The 22,588-nt window shown below is 55.9% G+C and overlaps 1 protein-coding gene across 9 annotated transcripts in view; it reads left to right on the top strand.

Annotated features, from left to right (window-relative positions):
* The first annotated feature begins 7,314 nt into the window (after positions 1-7,314).
* The window catches only part of COL5A1 (collagen type V alpha 1 chain), a 150,625-nt gene continuing 135,351 nt past the window's right edge, over positions 7,315-22,588 (top strand). For all 9 annotated transcript variants that reach the window (XR_013994427.1, XR_013994428.1, XM_081066278.1 and 6 more), the window contains exon 1: positions 7,315-7,569. Coding sequence is in view for 7 of the 9 variants with exons in the window: in XM_081066278.1 (XP_080922404.1) it covers positions 7,449-7,569 (121 nt within the window). In the remaining 2 variants the exon portion in view is untranslated. The remainder of the gene's footprint in view (positions 7,570-22,588) is intronic.

The raw sequence follows: 22,588 nt of genomic DNA on the forward strand, positions 1-22,588 counted from the left end.
TGGCGGCCTGGAGATGCCCAAGCCCAGGGTCTCTTTCGTGCTATACACATTCTGTCTCATTTTCCTTGGCACGGAGTCTGGCTTTTCCTAGGCTGAAAGGTGGACCATGACTACCCAGGTGACAGTCATGACAAGCCTGGCTGCACAGCCAGTGTTTTCTGAGTGCAGGCAGGTTGGCAAGCCTGAGATGTCACTGATGAGCCGTGGACTCATGGTGCCAGTACCCAGGCAGGAGGGCACCATGCAACCCCTGACTCCGGTGGAATTTCAGCTGGTCCCTCACACCTTTGAATTTTGGGTCTTTAGATAGGGAAGTGGGAGCCTACCTTGTGCAGTGTATTTGTGTCCTGGGGCTGCCGTGGCAAAGGACCACAGACAGGGGCCTTAAAACAACCGGAATTCGTTCTGTCCCAATTCTGAGCCCCAAAGTTCGAGATCAAGGCGTGGGTGAGGCCGTACTCCCTCAGGAGGCTCTGGGGGGGATCTTTCCATCTTCTCCCAGCTCCTGGGGGCTCAGAATTTCACGGCTTGTGGATGTGTCTCTCTAATCTCTGCCGTATCACCTTCTTTCTGTTTATTTTTGAACCTCCCTATGTCTTCCTCTTCTAAGGGATGGCCTTCAGGGCCCAGTTAAACCACAATGGTCTCCTTATCTCCAGGCCCTTAACTTAAGCACATCTGCGCAGACCCTTTTCCCAAATAAGGTCACATTTATGGGTTCTGGGGATTAGAGCCCAGACCTGCCTTTGGGAGCCGCTGTCAGCCTCCCACAGCCAGACCTACCTGGGGTCCCCCGACATTAGCTCTGCACCCGCTCCTTCCCGGTGCCCCCATCCTGCCCCTCAGGCTCTGAGTGTCAGCGCAGATCCCACCAGCACCTTTCCAGCTGGTAGGTGGCACCGGGAGAGCAGGTATCCATGGAACCTGGTTCTGAATGGATCCTGGCTCCTCCACTTGGGGGTTCCACAGCCCTGGCGCCCGTTCTTAAATGCACTGAGTTTGGATTTTCACCTGCAAATTGGGGGTGTTGTGGCGAGAAGGAGTAAAGCAGGTCACAGGGTGTTATGCAGCTTCCTGATCCCTCGTCCCCCGCCCTCCTCCTGCTACCCAAGTCACGTGCGTTCTCAACAGCCCAACTCCGGGACTGTGCTCAAAGATTTGGAGGAGTGAATGAATTCGATTTCTGGGTTGGACTTCAGTCATGGAGTCTCATTTTCAATTTTATATTCCCTTGTGTTTCCTCTTATGGAAGGAAATCTAATCTGGGAGCTATTTCCATTAAAAATATTGGTTTAATACTAAAAATGAAAACAAATAAAACTGGCCTTACTGGGAAACACAGCAATCCCAGACAGTGTTGGCATGCCTGGGCAGTGTGCCGTCGCACTCAGCTTCCCATCGAGCTCTCTGTCCTTGTGCCAGCCTGAGTCCTGCCGCTGGGACCAGCTCTCAGGACACGGGGAACACCTCAGGGTTTCTGCATGTGCATGGGGTCACACACGAGATACCACTGACCCCTTGTTCCAAACCACGGCGGGCACCAGTGTCTCCTCGGCAGCAGACCTGGGGAGCACGAGGAGACTCCAGGCACAGAGGCCTGTTGTGTTGTGTCCAGGACTATGGTGGGTAAATGGTGGTCCCCTGTGCATGTGACCCACTTGGCAAAAGGGTCTTTACGGGTGTAATTAAGTGAAGGATCTTGAGATGAAGAGATCATTCTGGATTACCCAGGTATGCCCTAAATGCCATCGCAAGTATCCTTATAAGAGAAAGGCCGAGGGAGATTAAAGCAGACACACAGAGGAGGGGGCCACGTGGAGACACAGCATAGGCTGGACTGGTGTGGCTGCAGCTCAGGACCACCTGGAGCCCCAGGAGCCGGCAGAGGCAGGAAGGACTGTCACTCAGGGCCACTGGTGGGAGCATAACCCTGGTGGCACTTGGATTTCAGACTTCTGGCCTCCAGAACTGAGAGAGAATCAATTTCTATGGTTTTAGTCATCCAGCTGTTTCAGCAGCCCCAGGACACCAACACAAGGCCCCAGATGAAGTTGGCACGGCCACAGACTGGAGCTTTTTAAAACTTAAGCATGGCTGTTTCAGGGAACGAGCGGGCATGTCCATGCATTGGCGTGGCTTCCCCTGGACAGGGAGGGGCCGAGGACCTCAGCGATGGCCATCAGTAGCCAACACTTCTGCAGGGGCACCTGAGAGTCTAGGTCCCGAAGGGGGTCCAGGAGGCCCCGCAGCATTCACTGCAGATGGGATCAGGGTCCTGTCACCTTTATGAGAAATTCTTCTGCAGTTTACACAGTATTTCTGCGACATCACCTCCATCTGCGCTCACAGACCTGAGAGGGGCAGGGAGTGTGGTGGCCTGTGGAAACCGCTGCTCAGATGGGGCCTGGGTGCCCACAACACCTCCACCTACTGGCTGACCCTCTGAGGTTTGGTGAAGCTGAGGGAACGAGATGGATGGAGCGTTTCCTGAGCACATTCTCTGCGCCTGGAACAGCCCACGAGCCATTGCAAATAATACGCACACAACCTATGAAGGAAGGCTCTCCTGGCCCCATTTTCCAGGTGAGAAGCTGGGGTCAGAAGGCCCTTTGCTCTGGGCTCTGTGGACATTCCACCCTAAGTGGGAGTCACATGCCAGCCGGTGGGGAGGATCCAATGAGATCCTGGTGTTGGCTGCCATCACATACACCCTAAAACTGCTATTTGAATCCGGGGAGCAGCCTGCTGACCTCTGGGCAGCTCTCTCCACCTACACAGGTGGTTCCTTACAACAAGGATTTTTCCAGCTGACATTTTTCCTGAGCTGCAAACTCAACTTTGTCTGTCAAACATTCTCCTGGCTGTAAGTGCCCCGCTTGCCCCTGGCTGGGAGCCGTGTGACCCCACGACACTGAATAGTTGCGATGTTCCCCTACAGTCCAATTGGTGTCTGTCATGGGCCACTGTGTCTGGAAACCCCATTACTTGGCAAGTTTATTGGGCTCCTGGTGGGAACACTGAGGTTCAGGAAAGCAGCCTTCGTGGGCTGACACAGAAACGAAGCTGTGTTCGCGGACCAGGGAGACAGCCAGGCACACGAAGGATGGCCGGGCTGCCTTACCCGTCATGGTGGCTGGTCACGGGCTCTGTGATTCATGCTGCCTTGTCCCTGCACGCCAGGCGGTGGCTCCTTGGCCCTGGAGAGCCCTGCTTCCTGGCTTCCGGGGACTCTGTGCAGCCATAATAAGGACTGCAGTCTCCTGGTAGACGTGTGTGCTTGGTCTGAATGGTGCCGCCCGCCCACTCTCGACTGGTCCCTTGGCAGGGCTGATGGGCCTGGTTCCTCCCTGTCCTGGCTGTGAGCTGTGGGGGGACAAGCAGCTCCTTTGCTGGGTTCGGCGTTGGGGAGGCTGGGGGTGGAAGAGCCTTCATGTCATGGAGTTCTGCAGGTGTTGACATAGGTCGAGGGGCTCCATGGGTCAAGAATTTCAGATGGACTCATGGGGCCCTGGCGTTAAGTGTGACGCCCAGGACCAGAGCACATGGCCCTGACTTCCTGTGTCATGCCCGGTCTTTCCAGCATAGCCCCACGAGCTCTCTGTCACTAACTGAACCTTGATCTAGGACAGACAGTGGGCCGGGCCCCAGATGCCGAGATCAGGTCCAGGGGCTGCTCTGCTGGAGGTGGACGGAGACACGAACATGACCCCACGTGACCACACAACTTTTAGGCCCGGCTCCCACCCTTGTGGATGTGTGAACAGCTGTCACAAAGACGGTCCGTTCCCCTGCACACCCTGGGCAGCTAGACTGGGGGCTCGGGACGCAGGCCTAGGGTACCTCCTTCCCAGAAGGGAAGCACGTTGCTGTGGGCAGTGAGACAGGAGTGGGAGACAGCTGTATCTTAGCCTGTGTCCTGCCCCTCACTCGTGCCCACGCAGTGTGGACGCTGTCACAGACCACACACTCATCTCCATGTGCCAAAGAAGCTAGGTTATTGGCCAGGCTGGACGAGCAGCCAGGGCAAGATGCCGTCACAGGTCCCTCTCGCTGGACACTGTCCCACCCACACTCTCAGGGCCACCTTGGGGCCCCAGTGGCCCATGAGCTTTTGGAGGGCAAGCAGACACCTCGGTTCTCCGCCTCCTCTGCTGGCTGTGAGCTCCCTCCTCTGAGGGGGTTGGAGGGAAGGAACCCGCAGCCTTGGAGGGAGAGCACGCCTGGGAAAGGCTGGCCATTTCCAGCCCCACAGTGACTCTGGGAGCTGGGTGGCCCCTTAAGATGGGAGGGTGGGCAAAGAAACATAAACCCAAGAAGGCAGCACTTGGTATTTGTAATGGGTGGTCTGTCGAGAGCCACAACTCTGCTCCCTAAAAATAAGGGAGAAGACTTGCAGCAATGGAAAGGGAAGCTGGTCAGTGAGATCACAAGTGCAAAACTTGGCCTCACCTGGTATCTGGGAAACATACAGCAATGGGCGGTGGTGTTTGTAGTAGGCCAAGGGGTGTACAGAGCCCTGGACCACAGGGGGCCCCTCCATGGAGGAGTGACATGTATATATGTAGCACTGGACCCTGGCATTAATTACAGAAGATGAGGAAAGCACACCTACAAATAAGCAGCCACACCTCACACAGGTGTCAGCGTCGTTGCGGCCCATCTGTAAGGGGCCGGGTGTCATGCTCACTGCACACCCCCTAGAGCCAAGAACAGAATAATCAGTTTTCAAAGGACCCGCTGTTTTAATCATTTGCAAGAGGGTGGAGGGGGCAGTGACGCTGCCTTTGGGTTCAGCCTCCACCGTCACCACTGGGCAAGGCGATCAGCATCTTTCCCCACCAAAGGCAAACCTGAGTTCAGATCCTGGCTCCGCCACAGGTGAGCTGATACTTTGGGTGAGCTCCTTACCCTCTCTGATCCCTCATCGGTAAAGGGGACAAATGCTATCATTCCCCAGTGTTGTGAGTAACCTGATTAAGTGTGGGTTTAAAGTGGAGGCTATGGCTCAACACAGCGGAGCCCTTACCCATGGCTGATACGCACTGTTGCCCCCAGAATTCCAGTCATCTCCTGCAGTCGGGCTGCCCAGTTTGGGGTCTTTTCTCTGAGTTTTCTGGTGGGATAGAAACTTACCTCTCTCTCCAGGCTTGGATGAAGTAGAAACACATGTTTATCGGCCTACCTGATCCCTTTCTCCCTAAGAGAGGGTAAAAGGTAAATGTCCTATCTGCTCACAGCCGTGGGAAGTTAAGTCTTGTTCCTGAAAGGTCAGTTCTTTGGGGGCCCCTGATTTGGGGGCCTTTGGGTGGTCACCTGATTTCCAGCTCCCGAGGGACCAGCTGTGCTAACCCAGGCCAAAGTGCAGACACCAGTTCTGAGTTCCGGATGTTGGGAGGGCTGGCACAGAGGTACAGATGACTGTCAGAGGGGACCCATGTGTCCTTGGGGAAAGCGGGAACCCCGAAAGTCTGTGCTGTCTTCTGATAACCAGGCCACTGGCTTGTGTCAGTACCCCCAAGTCTTCGGGGGAGAAGCTGGCCTTCCCACTGGTGGGGGCACTCTGGGGGTCAGGCGGGGCTGCTGGGGGCGGGCTCAGGGAGCGTCAGGTGAGACTTCTCTGTCCTGAAGCCACACAGGAGAGTGAAGAGCCAGCAGCTCTAATTTGAAGCCCCCCTGACACACGCACACCTCACACATACACTTACGTATGCACACAACTCAAACACACACATTTCTCCTGATTACATATATGACATACACATCGTAAGAAAAAAATCAAATGACAAAGAAATATGGAAACCTGATAGAACATTTTGCTTTACTTAATGTGTCTCAAGCTCCTCATTCTGGTCTGAGCAATATGACACCTAGTGAGTACACGAGGCGAAGAAGGAGCCTGGCCTGTGAGGTAGCACCAGGGGCCCAACCCCAGGGGCCCCCAGCAAACCGACCCTCTGACCCCCGCTCCACTCCCCTCCCGTCCTGTTTCCAGAGTGATGGGAATTAAGGGGCATCTGAGGAATTTCATGCCCAGTGTAGGGATGTAACTGGAGACAGGGAGGTGGGGATCCCAGCCCTGTTTCAGCATTACTGGCTGGATTGTTTGTTCAAAGAAGGGATGGCTTAAGGTTTGAAAAGCCCTCTTAATTCACCTTCATGCCTCTGCTTTTTAAAAACCAGTGCTGCAGCTCTCCCAGAAGGGCTCTGACCTGGGACTTCAACAGGCTGTGTCAGGAGGCTTTCTGGGCCGCAAGAGCCTCATGGGAGGGGCTCCCACATACTGCGAGGAGCCTGGCCGGCCTGGGCTGGAGGGGGTCCTCACCAGGCCTCAGAGAAGTCAAGGACGAGAAGGCAGAAAGGTGGGCCCCGTAGCAGGCCCCCGGGGATCACACAACCCTTATTCCCTTGCCTGCTGTCAGCTCCCAAAGGGACGTCCAGGGAGCAGGCTGAAGTCAGGAAGGGAGAACGGGTGCCTGGCCCAACTTTGCCAGATGGGCAACTCCAAGCTCCTTTGGGGACTCCCTGGGAAGTTGGACCCTAACTTGACCAGGACGCCCAAGCTGCATTTAGCGGGAAGGCAGGGCGGGTCCTCCGCCAGGGCTGCAGTCTTGCGCGCCGCGATCTGGCGGGATTGGAAGTTCAGTCTCCACCCAGAAGAGGGGCTCTGAGCTCCTCCACGTAAAAGAAAAGTTAGGCGGGGTGAGCGGCCACTTTTTTCTTTTAACCCGAAGTGATCAAACTCCGGGCCCCTCCACGCTGGTTCCTGGGTCTCGGCCAGGTGCGGGCACCTGGGGCGGGAAGCGCAGGCCCCGGGTGGGGTCCTGGGCTCCGGGGCCGCCCCCTCGCCCCTCGGCGCGCGCCCGCCCCACGTCTGCTCCCGCCCCGGGCCGGCCCCTTCCTCGCAGCGACTCGCCCACTGTCCCCACCCCCTCGCCCCCGGCGCCCAGTGGGAGGCGGGGGCCGGCCTGGCCGAGCCCAGCGCCGGGCTCTGATTTGCTGCAGGCGTTTGGGATCGACAGCCTCTGCGGGTGCCTTCCAGCACAGAGGGAGGGAGGAACCCGGGAAAAAAGTGCTCGGCGCCCGGGGCGAGGTCCGCACTGCTCGTCCCGGCGCTCGGCGCAGGACCTCACCCGAGCAGAGCGCCCGCGGGGAGCGGGTCGCGGGGCGGCGGCGGCCAGGGGAGGCCAGCGGGGGTTGGGGGAGTCGGAGGAGGCGGGAGCGAGCGCGCCGAGCGGGGTCCCGGCCGCCCCGCGGGCCAAGGTCGAGCCCTCCCGCCCGTGGGCGAGCGCACCCGCAGCCCCGTCCCGGAGCGCCGCTGCCACAAAGAGAACGGGCCGGCGCCTGCTCCCCATGACGTCCTGAGGTCGTGCCGGCCCCGCTGAGTCCGCTGCCCGGGCCGCGCCCGCGCCCCCGAGCGTCCCCGCGCGCCCCGACCCGCGCCCGCCGGCATGGACGTCCACACCCGCTGGAAAGCGCGCAGCCCGCTGCGCCCGGGCGCCCCGCTGCTGTCCCCGCCGCTGCTGTGGGCGCTGCTGCTGCTGCTGCGGGCCCCGCCTCCGAGCCGCGCAGGTAAGGGCGCTGGAGCGCGGGGGCGCGCGGGGCTGCGGGGCTGCGGGGCTGCGGGGCTGCGGGGCTGCGGGGCTGCGGGCCGGGACGCGGGGCTGCGGGCCGGGCGCGCTGTCACCTCGGCGCCGGCTGCCGGCCTCTCCCGCGCCCGCGCGGCGTTTCCCCTTGGCTGTGGAATGCACGGGCCGGGACTCCGAATGCCAGTAGTTGGGGGCCCTGGAGAGGGAGACTCGCCAGCACAATGCCCCGCGCGCCAAACGTGCCGACCGGGTGGGGCTGTCGCGGGAACCCGGGAAGGGCTGAGTGTGGGATCAGCCAGAGGGCTGTCCTCCAGGCCGGCAAACTTTTGTCCCGAAACTCTGCGTTCTCCTGCATCTCAGCGCTGGCCCAGCCGGCACAGCCCTGCGGCAGAACTTCCTCTCCTGGAAACCGGGAAGGGTCGCCCCCTAGAGCCACAGCCCATCAAATCGGGCAGGGACTGGAGGCGGGGGACACTGGGGGGAATCCCCGGCCCTGCATTTGCCCCCAAGCGCACTCTCCCTCTGCCTCTAGACTGGGCTGGCTCTTCGCCTCCCCAGGGAACAGGGCTTCGTGCAGCCACCTAAGTGCTAATAGTACTGGGGAGCCCTGGAGGATGGTCCAGCAGCCTTGCTCCTAATCCCACCCCAAACCTCCTGACTTCCTGGGAGGCGGTTTTTCCTGGGTTTGCTGCCCAGAGATGGGTTCCTGGAGCAAAGCAGGAGATGGTGTTCAAGTACGATGTGGGACTCCTGCTAGAGGTCTGCCTTTAGAAGGAGCCCTCTCCGGTAGGAGCTGGCACTGACCGAATGCCTGCCTGGATTGGTGGCAGCTCTGATCCAGCTTTCTGATGGGACAGTGGCTTTCTAAGCATCACCTTTGGTGGTTACCTGTGGGAGGGGTCTTCACGCACCCTCAGACAATGGAACCCAAGGCCCGGAAAGTCCCCCGAGTCCCCATTACCAGGCGGGGAGACCAGGCTCAGCTGCTGGTGCAGTCAGAGGAAGTGACAGGCAGTGGGCTCAGGGTACAGCTGCACCAGCCAGCGTCCTGTGAGAAGGCACCACTTCACTGCCCCCCGCTTCTCTCTTCCACTTCGTGATTTGAAGACGTGGGAAGAATCACTTTCCATATTTCATTTGCCAATCAATTAAGATAGTCTTTCCCTTCTTCCTGGCACAATGAGTGCTTGTTGGGCCAAGGAGGGTGAGCAGGAATCTGGGTGTCCTGCACATCAGGGGCTGGGGGTGGGGAGGGTTGCCCGTGTGGCTTGGAGACTGGGGTCTTCCCCCTGGGTTGCCACCATCGTGCCCTCAAGCCTGGGCTGGCTGGATCTGTGTTTCTCCCCGGCTCAGGTGAAGGTGGGAGACACTAGAGGCCTCACTGGAAAGTGGTGTGCAGCGGGGTGGGGCATGTGGCATGGGACCCCATGGTCACCCAGGGACTTAGCCCTGTCCCAGCTCCTCTGATGGGCTTTCTCTCAGAAACTCGAGAGGGAACCCTTCAATGGGGTCACCGCCCCAAAAGCTGGGGCTGGGCGCTGGCTGGGCAGCGTTCAGAGCATGTGTTTGCTCCCCGTCTCTGCCTCCCACCCCTGCCCCTGCTTTTGCTCTGATTTCCCTTCCTACGTGAGGGCGGCCTGTGGAAGTCGAAGCCTGGAGGTGGACCCTGGCTGTGGAGCTGGACATTTTGCTTTCGTCAAAGAGACGTTAGAAGCATGTGAAGAAGCCACTTCTCCGGTGGGTTCCACAGACCTCTCTCCACCCACTGCCTAGGGTGGGACCATTTTGGAGTCATCCTCAAGTGCCTGGCTGTGCACTTGAGATGCAGGGAGGCGGGAGAGGTCATCAGCCAGCGCCTTTCCTTCTCTCCATTTTGGGGTGTACCAGATGTTTTCCGAGTTTCTCTGAACATGGCTCTTTTTCCTACCTTCTTCTTGGCCAAGTGTGTGAAGGATTGAAAAGTAAGATTGCATTTGGGGCCGTTTAACATTGTAACGGGCAAAGGAGAGTATGTGAAATGAAACATGACCCCGATATTTGGAAATTGAGGTCATCTTCTCTGCATGTCATTGGTTGGCCCCGGTCACGTGATTGCTTTTTGCAATCATTTGTGGGAAGAGTCGTCCAAGTTTGGTGGGACTTGACCGAGGTCAAATGGTTAAATTGCCTCTGACTCAATCAAGTTGGCTGGAAAGACATCCTTTCCATCCTGCCCCCTCTTCCCCCCCATAAAAGAACAGTCGGTGGGAGGAGTTCAGAAGCCAAACTGATTCCCAAAGCTCTCTCCCTCATCGGCTCCAGATTTCAGTGGCTGGAGGGGTTGGAGTTGTGGTCACTGCCCAGCAGCTGTGACCACCCAGCAGTAGCCGTGGACAGCAGATTCTTCCCCTTGCCAAGGCACAAAGTCCCTTCTCGGGCGATGCTGCTCCTGGGCTGTTCCTGGGGTGCTGGCCAGAGCCTGCCCCGTTACCCCACCCTTCAGATATTTCTGGATTCTCACCACAGCCACGCCTTAGCTGAGCACAGCTGATGCCAGCCTGCCCTGCCCCTGCCTTCAAGCTGTCTGGCCCAGTCTCCCATTGTCCCTGCCTGGGTCACAGACATTGTTGGGTGGAGCAGAGGGGTGTGGGGAACAGACACCCCCACTTCATAACAGTGACAGTGCAGGCCGACTAGCTTGGAGGTCCTGGAGGGTCAAGGATGAGTCACCCGGACCCCTGAGGCCCTCTTGCTACATCCACACTGGATCCCTGGTTTGCACAGAAGGACAGAGCAGGGTTCCCGCCTCCCTGTGAGACCATCACACACGGTAGGGATTGTAAGGGGTTGGCTGGCACTTACCTGGCCTGTGCTATGCCCTGTGTCCACAGTATCTCACTGGACCCTCACACAGGCCTGAGCAGTAAGGGAGGGACTGATTGATGCTCTGAGAGACCCAGGAAGTGGGGAGCAGGGACCCCAGATTCTGGGTCTGTCTGACTTCTGTGCCTGGGCCCGGAGCGAGCTTCTCTGTCCTCCTTCCCTGGCATGGCCACGCCTCAGTGCCTTTGATTTCTTGGAGTTTTATGTCTGCTTATCATCAGCTTTCCCCTGGGAGAGGCCCAGGGCCCTGAGCTGCAGTCCAGGCCTGGGGGCCTAGCCCAAAGGTGGCCCCGGTTGAGGGAGGTGTTCCATTTGGCCAGCACAGTGTTTCAGTTTCCTCCTTCCCTCCCTGCCTCCTTCCCTGTTTCCTTCCTTCCTTCCTTTCTCTCTCCCCTACTCCTTTCTGTTCCTCTTCCCTCCCTCCTTACTCTCCTCTCTCTATCCTTCGCTCCCTCTCCTTCTCTCCCTCTCACTTCCCTCCCTCTTTCCCTCCCTCCCTCCCTCCCTCCTTTTTTAATTGGAAAGCCTTCAAAGGGGACCAGTTGCCTGCAGTCTTCACCATTCCTTGTCCTTAACCCTTCTCTCATCCTTAGGACCTGCTGGCCCCTGAAGGCTTTTTGCCTTTGTGCCCTGGTCTGGAGGGTTACAGAAGGACAGAGGTGAAGGTGGCAGTCCCCACTGCAGGAGCTCGTAGTCTGATGGGAGGCACACATGTGGACACTGTTCATTTTCAGGCCAAGTGTCCAAGTGTCAGGCCAATGGAGTCTGACTCAATTGGGGAGATTTGGGGACTCTTCCTGGAGAAGGCCTTTCCCCTCCTCTTCTTCCCTGTGCTTTTATCCCAGAAATGCACTGAAGCGTCTCCTTAGCAGCTGCCCTCATCCACCTCTTGTTTTAGCCTGGTCCTCCCTCCTTCCTGGCAGGACATTCCAGACCCTGCTGCAGTGTTCACCTGGGCTGGGCTGCTTCCCTTGGCTGGAAAGCCCCTTATTAACTTGGTTGGCGGGGTGCCCCCAGCAGCAGGCCTGTCCCAGGAGTGCTGTGCCAGCTGAGAGAGGGAGCATCCGAGGGGGAGTGAGTGGGAGAGCTGGGGGGCCCTTAACCCTTTCTCCGCCCTGCACGAGAGGCCAGGCAGTTCTGCAGGCAGACTGACAGGTGCTGCAGCCTTGTCTGGGGGTGTGCGGGCACCGGTGCTGGGTGACAGGCCATTGGGTGTGGGAGGAGACAGTCCTTGGCAATCCGATTGTTGAACCCCGGGGGCAGTGTGGGCAGTTGAGAAATCAGGGCAAACTGAGTTTCTTTTCGTCTGAGAGATGCTCAGGGTTGGCTGGGCTGGGGCTAGTGACTGGGCCTCAGCTTTCCCCTCTGGAAAATGGGGTAAATTGCATTGTTCACTTTGAGGGGTGGTTGTGAAGATGGAGGCATTGCCTGGAGGAGCGTGTGGAGCGCCCGGTGTGTAGCGAGCCCCTGCTATGTTTGGTGGCATTTTCTGAAAGGAGAAAGCATAGCATCGCCACAATCTTCTTTCCATGCAAATATTCCAGAGGAAGCACAGTAGGGGGAGGTGTGTCTGTCCACAGAGGCTCCTGTCCCCGGTGTGACCCCACGGGCTCCGCCATCCATGAGCTGAATCAGCCTTAGACGAGCTGATCGTCTTTGGTCTGCTTGGTGGGTCCACTTCCCCATGGGGTCTTTGTACTGATCACAAAAGGCGACACTTGCAGGTCCATTTGAGCTTGTACACGCATGTGTGTGTTTGTATGTGTGTGTCAGAGTGTGTGCATGTGTGATGTGTCCAGGTGTGTGTTTGTGCGTGTACATGTGTGTATAAGTACGCTTGGGCACACGTGTTTACACGGTCCCCCGAGGTGCTCCTGCATGCAGGGTCTGGTGTGGCAAGGCCACATTTCTCCCCTTACATGTCCTCCCACTGCCAAATGGGCAATGTGGAGATGAACTGCGGCCACGGAGCCTGCTGGGCCACCAGGAGGCTGTGGGTCCCACCACAGGGCAAGCAGGGCCAGCTGGATCCGGTAATTGGACAAGTCTTTTTTTACTCACAGGAGGGTGATGTTACATTATAGCTTCTGCTTTCCCCTCTATTTATATTCTTTCATGTAATCCAATCAGCTGATGTCAGCACTTTGCCACATGTTAAGATCAAAGATTTCTGGTCCAGCTGGAGATCCCGAGATCCTGAAGGTGGGGCCAGCTTTGGCTCTTGTCATGGGCACGACGTGAAGACCAGGGCATGAGGTGATGGTCAGGGGCAGGCGGCCTGGATTCAGATCCTGGCTGCACTCCTACCAGCTGTGCATTTAACTTCCCGTGCCTTGGTTTCCCTACCTGTAAAAATGGGGTGATTGTGACTCCTGCAGGATTTTTTGAGGGTTCATTGCATAACATGTACGAAGCACAGAGCAAACCCCCGTTGTCACTCTTAGGTCCTTTCTGGACCCCACGCAGCACAAGGCAGGGGCCTGGGATTAGGCACCGAGTTCCTGGCTCTCTCCTCACTGGCTGGCCATGTGAGTGGCTCCCTCTCTCTCGCAAACTATCCCTCTAGTGCAGGGGTGTCCAAACTGCGGCCCGCGGGCCAACTGCGGCCCGCAATCCATTTTTAATTGGCCCGCAGCAAATTCCAAAAATATATTTAGTTTACTTAAAGAAACCAGGTGAGGCAATACGTACTTCACCTCGAGTGAGTGGCCCGGCTGTTTGTGTATTTTACCGCATATGGCCCTTGGTGAAAAACGTTGAAAACAGTTTGGACGCCCCTGCTCTAGTGCCTACCTAAGCATGGGAAGAGGTGAGACAGTGTCCCCTGGTGAGTTTATTGGGTCACTCGCTGTGACTGCTGTGGTTCTTAGCTCAGGCATGGAAGAAGGTCCTTGGACAGTCGTGGGCGCGCCATGTTCCCCTCGCCCCTCCCTGTCCTGTCAGGCTACCCCACTTTACAAGGAGGATTTGGGGTACCGATATGGGAGGGGACCTGCCTACCTCCCATCTCTGGGACTCTAGTCTTCTGTCTCTGGGACACCACAAGGGTGATGGCTGATGCACTTAAGGGGGCGTTGCAGGGTGGGCACAGGCGGGGCCTCTGCCAGCCCACATGCCGTTTCTGCGCCAGCCCAGCCACAGGCGGCTGGGGAGAGGTTTATAGAGTGAACGAACATGCAGTTGGATGCATGTGGGTATCTGGTGTGGGTGATGGGGTCCTTCTGTGTGATACACATCACATGATCTGAGCGGTCATTTCATCAGCTTTGACTCATAGGGTAGTTTTTTCTGGCAGATTCCCAACCTAAGTAACAACCCCACACTCAGAGTAAATGTTGCCACTCTGGTGACTCAGACCTAAGAAATGGAACCGCAGTCTGACCCACTTGTCTCCAGATTTCATTACACAGAGCTCCGAGGGCAGACGCCATGTCTCTATGCATGAAATGGGGGAGGGAGGTTCCTCTACTTTGCTTCGTAAACCTGTGTTCTTTTGGTGAAATTTACTCTTCTGTCCTGTTCTTTCCTGCCAGCACCGTGGGAAAAGGGATTCTAATGACATCTTTATTTTTTTAAATAAGTGCCACAAAATAACATCAAAATGTGTGTATGATTTAGATGATTTAAATGAGCATGATTTAGTTGTAAAATCGCTGACCCTAGCATTGGAAAAATAATGATCTCACGATGAAAAAGAGTTTTAACCTCAACGAAAGGTGGGAGCGATTGTTTCCCCTTCGGCCAGCGGGTTACCACGAGAGGCACTGCACGTGGCCCGGCTTCCAGGAGTTTCTTTCCTGTAGAGGGTTCCAGAGGGAACTCAGGAAATGTTGGCCCTCTTGTGGGAACCCGGAAATGACAGAGGCTATGTTTGAAGCGTTTGTGGACCTCCACCTCAAATCAGACCTGTGCCAGGCATGAGACAGCAGGTACACAGGTGAGCGATAGGGGAGCTGTCCGTCCTGTGCTTCCAGTGCACTGAGCAAATCAGACCCCTGAACAGGTGATTATACCCAGAGAAGTGCAAAGCGGGAGGTAGGGAAACGTCCACCAGCAGGTAGGGCATGTCACTGGCCAATCAGAGGAAACCATTGGCCAATCAGAGGCAGGCCCCGCCCACCAAAGGGGCGCTGGCCAATCAGAGGGAGGTACTTGCCAGCACCAATGGGGCGCTGGCCAAGTGAGATCAGCCTGCTTTTGGGGGTCCCCCCAGGTGAGTTTGAAGGGACGGTCTCTGGGTGGATGACACTTTCCCGTGTGTGTCCTTTCTCTGGCTCCTGTGCATATTTAGCCGGACTGGCTCTGGGGTGTTTACCTGTGGCACACCCGTGATCCTCACACTAGCCTTGGACCAGGGGGCATTGGTCCCATCCTGCAGATGTGTAAATGGAGGCTCTGTGAGCCCAGCACAAAGGGAAGACAGTTGCTTTCCACATCCCAGTGGAAAGCACACCCCCATTTTGGTCTAGGTCTTTACTGTCAGACATACTGATGCAAGATGCTGTCTCTGAGCCGGGCGAGAATGGCTTCAGCAGCTTCCACTTTTGTTTGCAGTGGGGGACTTCCCGGGGCAGCCAGTGGCCTGTGCTTCAAAAAGAGGTGCATGCTTTCCCCCTTCCCCGCCCCCCGCCGTCACTGGTGAGCAGCCTTGGAGCCTCTGCCTCAGTTTCTCCTTCATTTCTGATACATAAAAATGTGCAATGGGAGAGTGGTGGGTTTGTCTTTTCCGCTGTGGTTTTTGTCTTGCTAATCATTAAAGCCTTTTTCTTTGGGGAGGGGTCAGTGGGACAGCTGTGTGCTAAGTGGGTATCTGGGGCCCTAGCCCATGTGGTCAGTGACTGGAGCCTGTTGGGAGCCGTGGACAAAGGTGTGGGGAGAGCTGGCTGGCCCAGAGCCCTGCACAGTGGGGAGCAGCGAGATAGATGGGTGCAGGAAAGATGGCTCCTTCGCAGCCCTGTGCCCCCATTTCAGTCTGATTTGAGGGTCTGGAGCAATGTTTGCAAGGAGCCCTTTGGGGAGATGTTCTCTTGCTTCCTCACGTGAATTCACTGCAATCCCTCTTTACTGTTAGTGTTTTTTCCTTTGCTTTTTCTTTCCTTTTTTCTTTGCGGGAGAGTCTGAGATGCTGAGGGCAGCTCCAGCTTTCTTTTCTGTGCTGTTTCTGGGTTCTCCTCCTGGGGCAGGAGGTCAAGGACGCAGCCTCCTGAGTCAGTGTTCTGTGTAGACGCTGCTCTTCCTTCTTCTGAGCAGAGAGGGTTGCAGTATCCGGGTTGGTTTTATGCAAATTAGGAGAAAGGGACACTGCTTGTTCTCAGACCGTTTAGACAAAAAGGTGTTCTGTCGAAAAGGTGGGGCGAAGAGAACTTTCTTGGACGGAAGTGCAGGAAACAGGATTTCTCAATGTAATTACTTTCCAGGGAATTATTATTGTTATTTAAGTTCATAGTTTAAATCATGGCCGTTCAACTAAGAAAGTTCTGCCGGGGCAATGGCTATGGTTCCGCGGTACCCTGGGAACCCATGCACTCAGCATCTTTGCGCTCTCAGTGTGGTGGTGCAGTGGGGGTGGGCGGAGCGGTGGGCGGAGCGCGGGCGGAGCGGTGGGCGGATCAGTGGGCGGAGCGGTGGGCGGATCAGTGGGCGGAGCAGTGGGCGGAGCGGCGGGCCGAGCAGTGGGGTGGCTCTGCTGAGTTATGGCGTGATGCTCCTTGGGGAGGATTTGGAGACTGCAGAGTGCAGGGCTTGTGGGAGGGAGGCCCGTGTCTTCTCAGGACCATCCTCTCTCACCTGACACAGGTAGACTGCAGGTTTCAGCATAAGTGGTGGGGGGGGGGCACCTACAAGGGGAGGAATGACAGGAGGGAAGAAAGGTGGTCTCACTTTCAAGAAGCAGTGATGCTGTGGTTTTCCTCTTCTGCCCAGGGGGTGAGGTCGCTCTTATCCAAAGGGAAGGCTCTGTTATTCTGTCAGGGACTGGGAGGTGGGCAGTGAGCTTCCCAAGGAGGCCTGTGCTGGAGCAGGGCCCGCCAGGCCCGAATTAACCCCCGCCCCCCAATCAGCCAGCCCTCACACACCCTGTGGCTCCATCGGCCCCTCTCAGTGGAGGGGCTCCCACCTCCCTTTCCTGGGGCAGGGCCTGGCCTATTGCAAACAGCTGCCTGGCCTGAGAGCAGGACTTACAAACACTGGGGAAAGCCCTTGCCAAGGGCTGGAGGACACATGGGAGGGTTCTTCTGCAGCCTGGAGAGCTGAAGAAGTGGGGGCAGGCCGTCTCCTCGACTGTCCTGCAGGCTCTTGGGCCCACTCACCACTGTCCCATGAGGTGGGGTTCAGCTGGACCAAAGTCAGGCTCTGGGCCGGGGGACGAGGGGCAGCTGGGCTCTGGGCTGGCCCTGGGGTCCCGGCACTCTCCAAGGCCTCTGCTGAGTCTGATACCTGAAATGTAAACGAAGGTAGAAAGAACATAGGACAGCAGGGGCACAGGTGTCTTGAGAATTTTCTCTGAAGGTAAAGAATAAGATTCTCTGGGTCTCTTTTCTCCCTCCCTCCCTCTCTCCCTCCCTCTCTCCCTCCCTCTTTTTCTCCCTCTTTTCCCTTTCCTCTTTCTTTCTTTCTTTCTTTCTTTCTTTCTTTCTTTCTTTCTTTCTCTCTCTCTCTCTCTCTCTCTCTCTCTCTCTCTCTCTCTCTCTCTCTCCCTCCCTCCCTCCCTCCCTCCCTCCCTCCCTCTCTCTTTCTTTCTTTCCTCTTACCTTGCTTTCACATATTCTCTTATCCTGATGACATCTTTCCAAGGTAAGAGGTGTCATTGCCTTTTATAGGCAAGAAAACCAAGGCGCACAGAAGCCCCACAGCCAGTAAGTGGCAGAGTTGGAGCCTTTAAAATAGCATTTGAGTCACTGGAATTTGGTTTGTGCAGCTTCTTGGGAACAAGCTTAGAGTCTGGGTGAGGAGGGGGTCTCGGCCCCATCAGAGACATCTCATCTTTTTTGTGGGCTTTTCATCTCAGCAGCAGGGGGCTGAGAGGGGAGGAGGGTGGTGAGACCTGGGGATCTCCACGGGTGATCTCCCTGCCCGCATATGTCTCCTTGGGCCCCAGTTGGTGTTGGGAGCTGGTGCCTCATCTCAGGAGGAAGCAGTGCTTTTGGGCCCTGTCATTCGGTACCCACTTTCCAAAGCCACCCTGAGTCCTAGGCCCCCCAGTGTCCCCCTCATACTTCATAGATGAGATCTACAGGATTAGAGCTTGAGCCCTATGTTCAGCTGCAAGCAGAGTGTTTGTGTAAGGGGTGAGCTGCCCTCATCTGAGTCATTTTTTCCATTTTAGTGGGAAGGAAAGAGTGATAGGAGAGGGATTATAGCCAGGTAGGTCTTGCCTGTTTAATATCAGTTGACACACAATGAAAGAGACATGTGCGAATCTGTGCCAACACGCCAAATGTTGTAGAAGATGCGGGTGGGGAACGTGTTGGGCAGCTCCCCCAATGAGGGCAGGGTGGGGGTTGAGCTGTCTGTCAGATGCTCTGGGAGTTAAGCTGGTATAACCTCTTCTGGGTCAGGGAAGCTGGACCAGGAGGTGGTCCACATCTTTAAACCATCAGCATTTCAGAAAAGCAAAATAAAAAACCCTGAGAGAAGCAGTGCCCCAGGCCTGATTTCTGAGCCCGCCCTTTGTCTTGTTAGCCTGTGATGTGTCCGAAAAGTCAGTGAGAGTCTGAAGCCTTGCCAGGGACCAGGCTCAAAGGGTTTTGCTTTTGGTTTTCCCTTATAAAGGATCTTGAGTCCTGGAGAATCGTCAAATCCCTCAGAATTGCACTGCTTGGGTAGCCCTCCTCCCCCACTGCATGGTCCAGATGGATTCTACCAGGAAAGTCAGGGGAATTCAATTTATTTGGGCTTATCCTGCATTTGTGATCCTAAGCATTTCTAGGTGTAGGTCACGTCAGGAAGCAGAAGTCACAGTAAACAGTGGAGAATTCTGTTCATTGTAATGACATTGATGCCTAAATTTTAAGACCAAGTATGGGTGTGGCTCACCTAGAGGCCAAGACCGGTATTGCATCCCAGCTCTACTGGACATCATGAAACCTGGGTGTGGCCTGGGTCCCTGGTGCTACAGCACTCTGGTGTGATCTCAGAAATGTCTTCTTTCTTCTGGGCCTCAGTTTCTCCATGTGTAAAATGTTGCTGATGATGTCGACCTCATGGGTTTGTGGTGAGAGTGTGAGGAGGCATTTTAGACCTCCATGATAACGGGGGTCTCGCTGGATTTCTGTTTTGTGTGTCTCAGTGCCTGTAGCACAGGAGGGCGGGGCCAAGAGCTGTGCTGTGCTTCCTTGAGTACTGAAGGTGCCTTGTAAACGCTGAAGGTTTTGGCCGGCACGATTTGACCGGGCTCTCCGAAGCAGGGTGGGCAGGTGTGAGGAGGCCTGGGATATTCTGGGGAGCATGGGGGGTACCTCACTGTCTGGCAGAGGCAGGTAGTCTGGGCTTGATACCCTTGGAAAGGCTGAGACGGGAAGCTGAGGATTTCCCCTGGGTCATTCTGGCATTTGGTCAGGGTGCTTGGTCCAGGGCACGTGTCCAGCAGTATTTGCCGGATTGGACTGGGCTCGGGGCTCCACTCGATTGTGCCACACTGACTTGGCAGTGTGCCACGAGCCTTCACAGAACAATCTGAACCACCACTGATGTCTCGAGGGATCCCCAGGAAAATGACCAGTTTGTGGCAGGGTGTGTATGACATGCGTGCCTAAGCAGGTGGGAAGCCCCGTCTGCTTGCTGGTATCTCTGGTCCCGTGGGCACACAGCTGGCTGACATGCTGAAAGCCTCCTGGTGCCAGCTGCTTTATACTCATGACTTCCTGCTCCATCCAACAACCCTGTGAGGTCAGGGAGGGCTTGTCCGGGCAACTCAACTAACAAGAAAACAGACCTGAGATTTGAACATGGCTCCCTGTGACTCTGGGTCCCGTCTCTGTGACATCCCTGGAAACTTCCTCCTGCCAACCCCCCAAGCCCCTTCATCTTCTTGATAATTTTCCCAGCAGTCGTCTGTTCCTTAGCTCTAATCTCTCCAGATGAATCTTTCCAGGCCCTTTCGCCCCAGGCTTCTTTAATTCCGGGATTAATCATCTTACCCTATAAATATCTTCCAGAAACTCTTTCAGCCATGTTTTGGAATTTCTTGAGTACTGTCAGTGATGCCTGCTCTTCTTCAGGCCACTTCTTCACTCCGTGCCCTCTCCTTGACCTGCTCTGTTCTCCAAACTACCAGGGTGTGATGGGTCACTCACGTTGCCTCCAAGACGCTGCCTTTTGCTCTCCCATGCTGCACCTCAAAGCCATCCTCTGTGGGGTGGCTGCTCGTGCAAAGCCAGGGCTAATTTCCATGATCTGTCCCCCCTGTGCTGGATTGGGGTCCCCACTTAAGAGTGCTGAGCTCCAGGCATGTGCCTTTCTCCGTAAACCTTGATGCCTGGTAAATAGCTTGGCAAAAAAAAAAAGGAAGGAAGAAAAGAAAAAAAAGAGAGAGGGAGGAAGGAAGAGAGAAAGAAGCCCTTTGAATCGGGGTAGTCTGGTCTGTGTCCATTACTTACTAAAACATTTCCTGGTCTGATTTCTCCAGTAGTAAAGCAGCTGCACCCAAGCCTGGCGCTCACATTGGTGTTGTTCTGAGCAGCCGCCCACCTCTGGGGTATGTCAGGCCTAACGCTGAGCACATTTTTCTCTGACGACTCACTGCTTTCTCTCCTTCTTGCTGTCCAGATCCTTCCTTTCCCATCGTCCTGGGAAGCTTTGAGCTGGTGTTTCCAGGCCGGCCGGTGCCAGCTGGGTAGGCTCAGCTCTCTCAGAATCCTTCCTGACACTGGCGAGGTGCACAGTGCTGTCTGCCTGGGCCATTGAACCTGCCCCATGGGGACATTCACATCCCTTGGGCAATGGGATGGAGCTGAAGTGAGGACTGATGCAGGAGACAGAGCTTCCTGGGATGGCCATGTAATTGCGGCCTCAGGCACTCATCTCTCCTCTGGCTTTTCCAGCTCACAAAGGAAGGGGAAGATGTGGGACTGCCAGTTTGGATGGGAAGGAGATAAGGCTCCTGAAACGCTCTGGCGCAGGGGACAGCTCCCTGGATCTGCTGTTGATCATGTCTCCTCTGGGCCACAGAGTCAGTGCCCAGGTCTGCAACTCTGAACCTGGGATAGGAGAGGCTCGCAGCCGGGCCTCACACCTGTGTGCACACCTGCATGGGCCCTGCGCCTGTGAGGCTCCCGGCTGGGGATGTACTGGAAACACTGCCTCTGGGTTAAACCAGCAGACACTTCCAGGTGGAGGGCATCGTGCCCGGCGTTGCCAATGTTGGAGAGACGGTCTCCCTAAAGCACCGGTCAGCATTTACTGAGCACCGACTGCCCAGCCCCTCACCCTCCATCCCGTGCCAGGTGAATTGGATTCAGTGATGCTCCAAGGGCTGGCGGCCTTTTCCCAGGGAGAAGGGGGCGCCCCTGCCCAGCCCTGGCTGACCCCGAGGCCTTGGAAACCTGGGCTCCCTACTAGAGTCAGCATGGGGGTCCCTGGCTTTTCCTGGTCCAGACAAGTCTCCCCTCCTTCATGCTGCCCTGTTCTCATGACAGCCTCCTGAAGGAGGAAGAGTAGTACCTGCTGAATGCCAGGGACACTAGGAGTCAGAGGCCAGTTGGAGATACACACTAATGGCATGGGCTGAGCTAGGACCAGGCTGGCCCTTGACCCGCCTGGCTCTGTGTCCCTCTCCATGTAGTCCTGAGCCCTCCAGGTCACAGTGGCTCAGAGGACATATTGGGGCCAGGCTGCGGGCCCACAGGGCTTCGCAGTGGTTTGCTGGCAGTTGGGGTTGGGGGCTGAGCTCGTGCTGCCCAGGGCATCCGAGGGAGCAGGGTGCAGAAGCTCAGAGGAGAGATGGGTGGCCAGGATGTGTGAGGAGCTCCCGGCAGGGCCAGGCTGGGAGGGCTGTGCAGAAATGCCGGCTGTGCCCGGTCCGGGAGTCCACGGCCACGCTCAGAGAAAGGAGTAACCTTCTTGAGTGTCTTCTCCCCTTTCCTATTTCTTTATGAATTATTTATGTTTTTTAATGCAAAAGGATACATTTCACTATAGTCACTTTAGAAAATACAAAAACTATAAAGAAGAAAATAAGCATCACCCACAATCCCTAACCTCAAACTCTACTGAGTATCAAGAAGAAAGAAGAAAGAATTGAGGGAAATGCAGCCTGGTGTGATCTGGGAACACCAGGACGCAGTCCCACCCAGCCAGGGGCCTTGCCCCTCCCCCCCAAGGTCAAGGCCTCGGAGTGGGACGCAGTAAGTTTTGGACTTCCTGGCTTCACGTTATAAGGAAGGTGTGTCCTCCTTCATGACCACTGTAAAAGTCTAATGCACTTGGAGTGTCTCGTATGGTTGGACATCAGGCCACTCCCCAATTTCTGATACTGTCAGTGGCCGTGCGTTGATGAAACAGGCTGTGTGGGGATTTACATGAGCTGCCCCCACCATGGGCAGGCACGAGCGCTTCCCCCTTGGGCTACACTTGGGGGAAGAGAATGTCCCGGGGATCTGGGTGAGCAGCAGAACCTCCCTCGATGTGGGACTTGAAGGGGTGCATAGCGGATGCTCTCTGATTTTCCAGGCACCTGTATCTATTGAGGGTGTGATAACGGCGGCTTTTTGTTGGCTGGGAAAGAAAGGATTAGTCTGGACAGGGGCTGGAATGCTAGAGAAGCCACCTGGGAAAAAGCCGTTGGAACCTGCCTTACTCTTGCACCAGAATGCATTCCAGACGAATGAAAGATGTGAACTTGGTAAACGAAATGATAGAACTACTAGAAGAAAACATGGGAGACTGGGTTTTGTAGTTTTGGGATGGGAAGGCCATTCTCAGTATGACGTAAACATCAAAAGTTAGAAGAGAAAAAAATTTGACTCCATAAAAGTCAAGGTTTTCTGTCTGGTCAAAACAAAACCCCAAAACCATCAACTACCATAAGAAAAGAATATGAAAATATAGCTGGACCTTGAACAACACGGTTTGAAATGCATGGGTTTTTTCAATAAATACTGTAAATGTATTTTCTCTTCCTTATGATTTTCTGAATAACGTTC

This window comes from Rhinolophus hipposideros, assembly GCF_964194185.1.
Source record: "Rhinolophus hipposideros genome assembly, chromosome: 11".
In the NCBI taxonomy this organism is placed as follows: Eukaryota; Metazoa; Chordata; class Mammalia; order Chiroptera; family Rhinolophidae; genus Rhinolophus; species Rhinolophus hipposideros.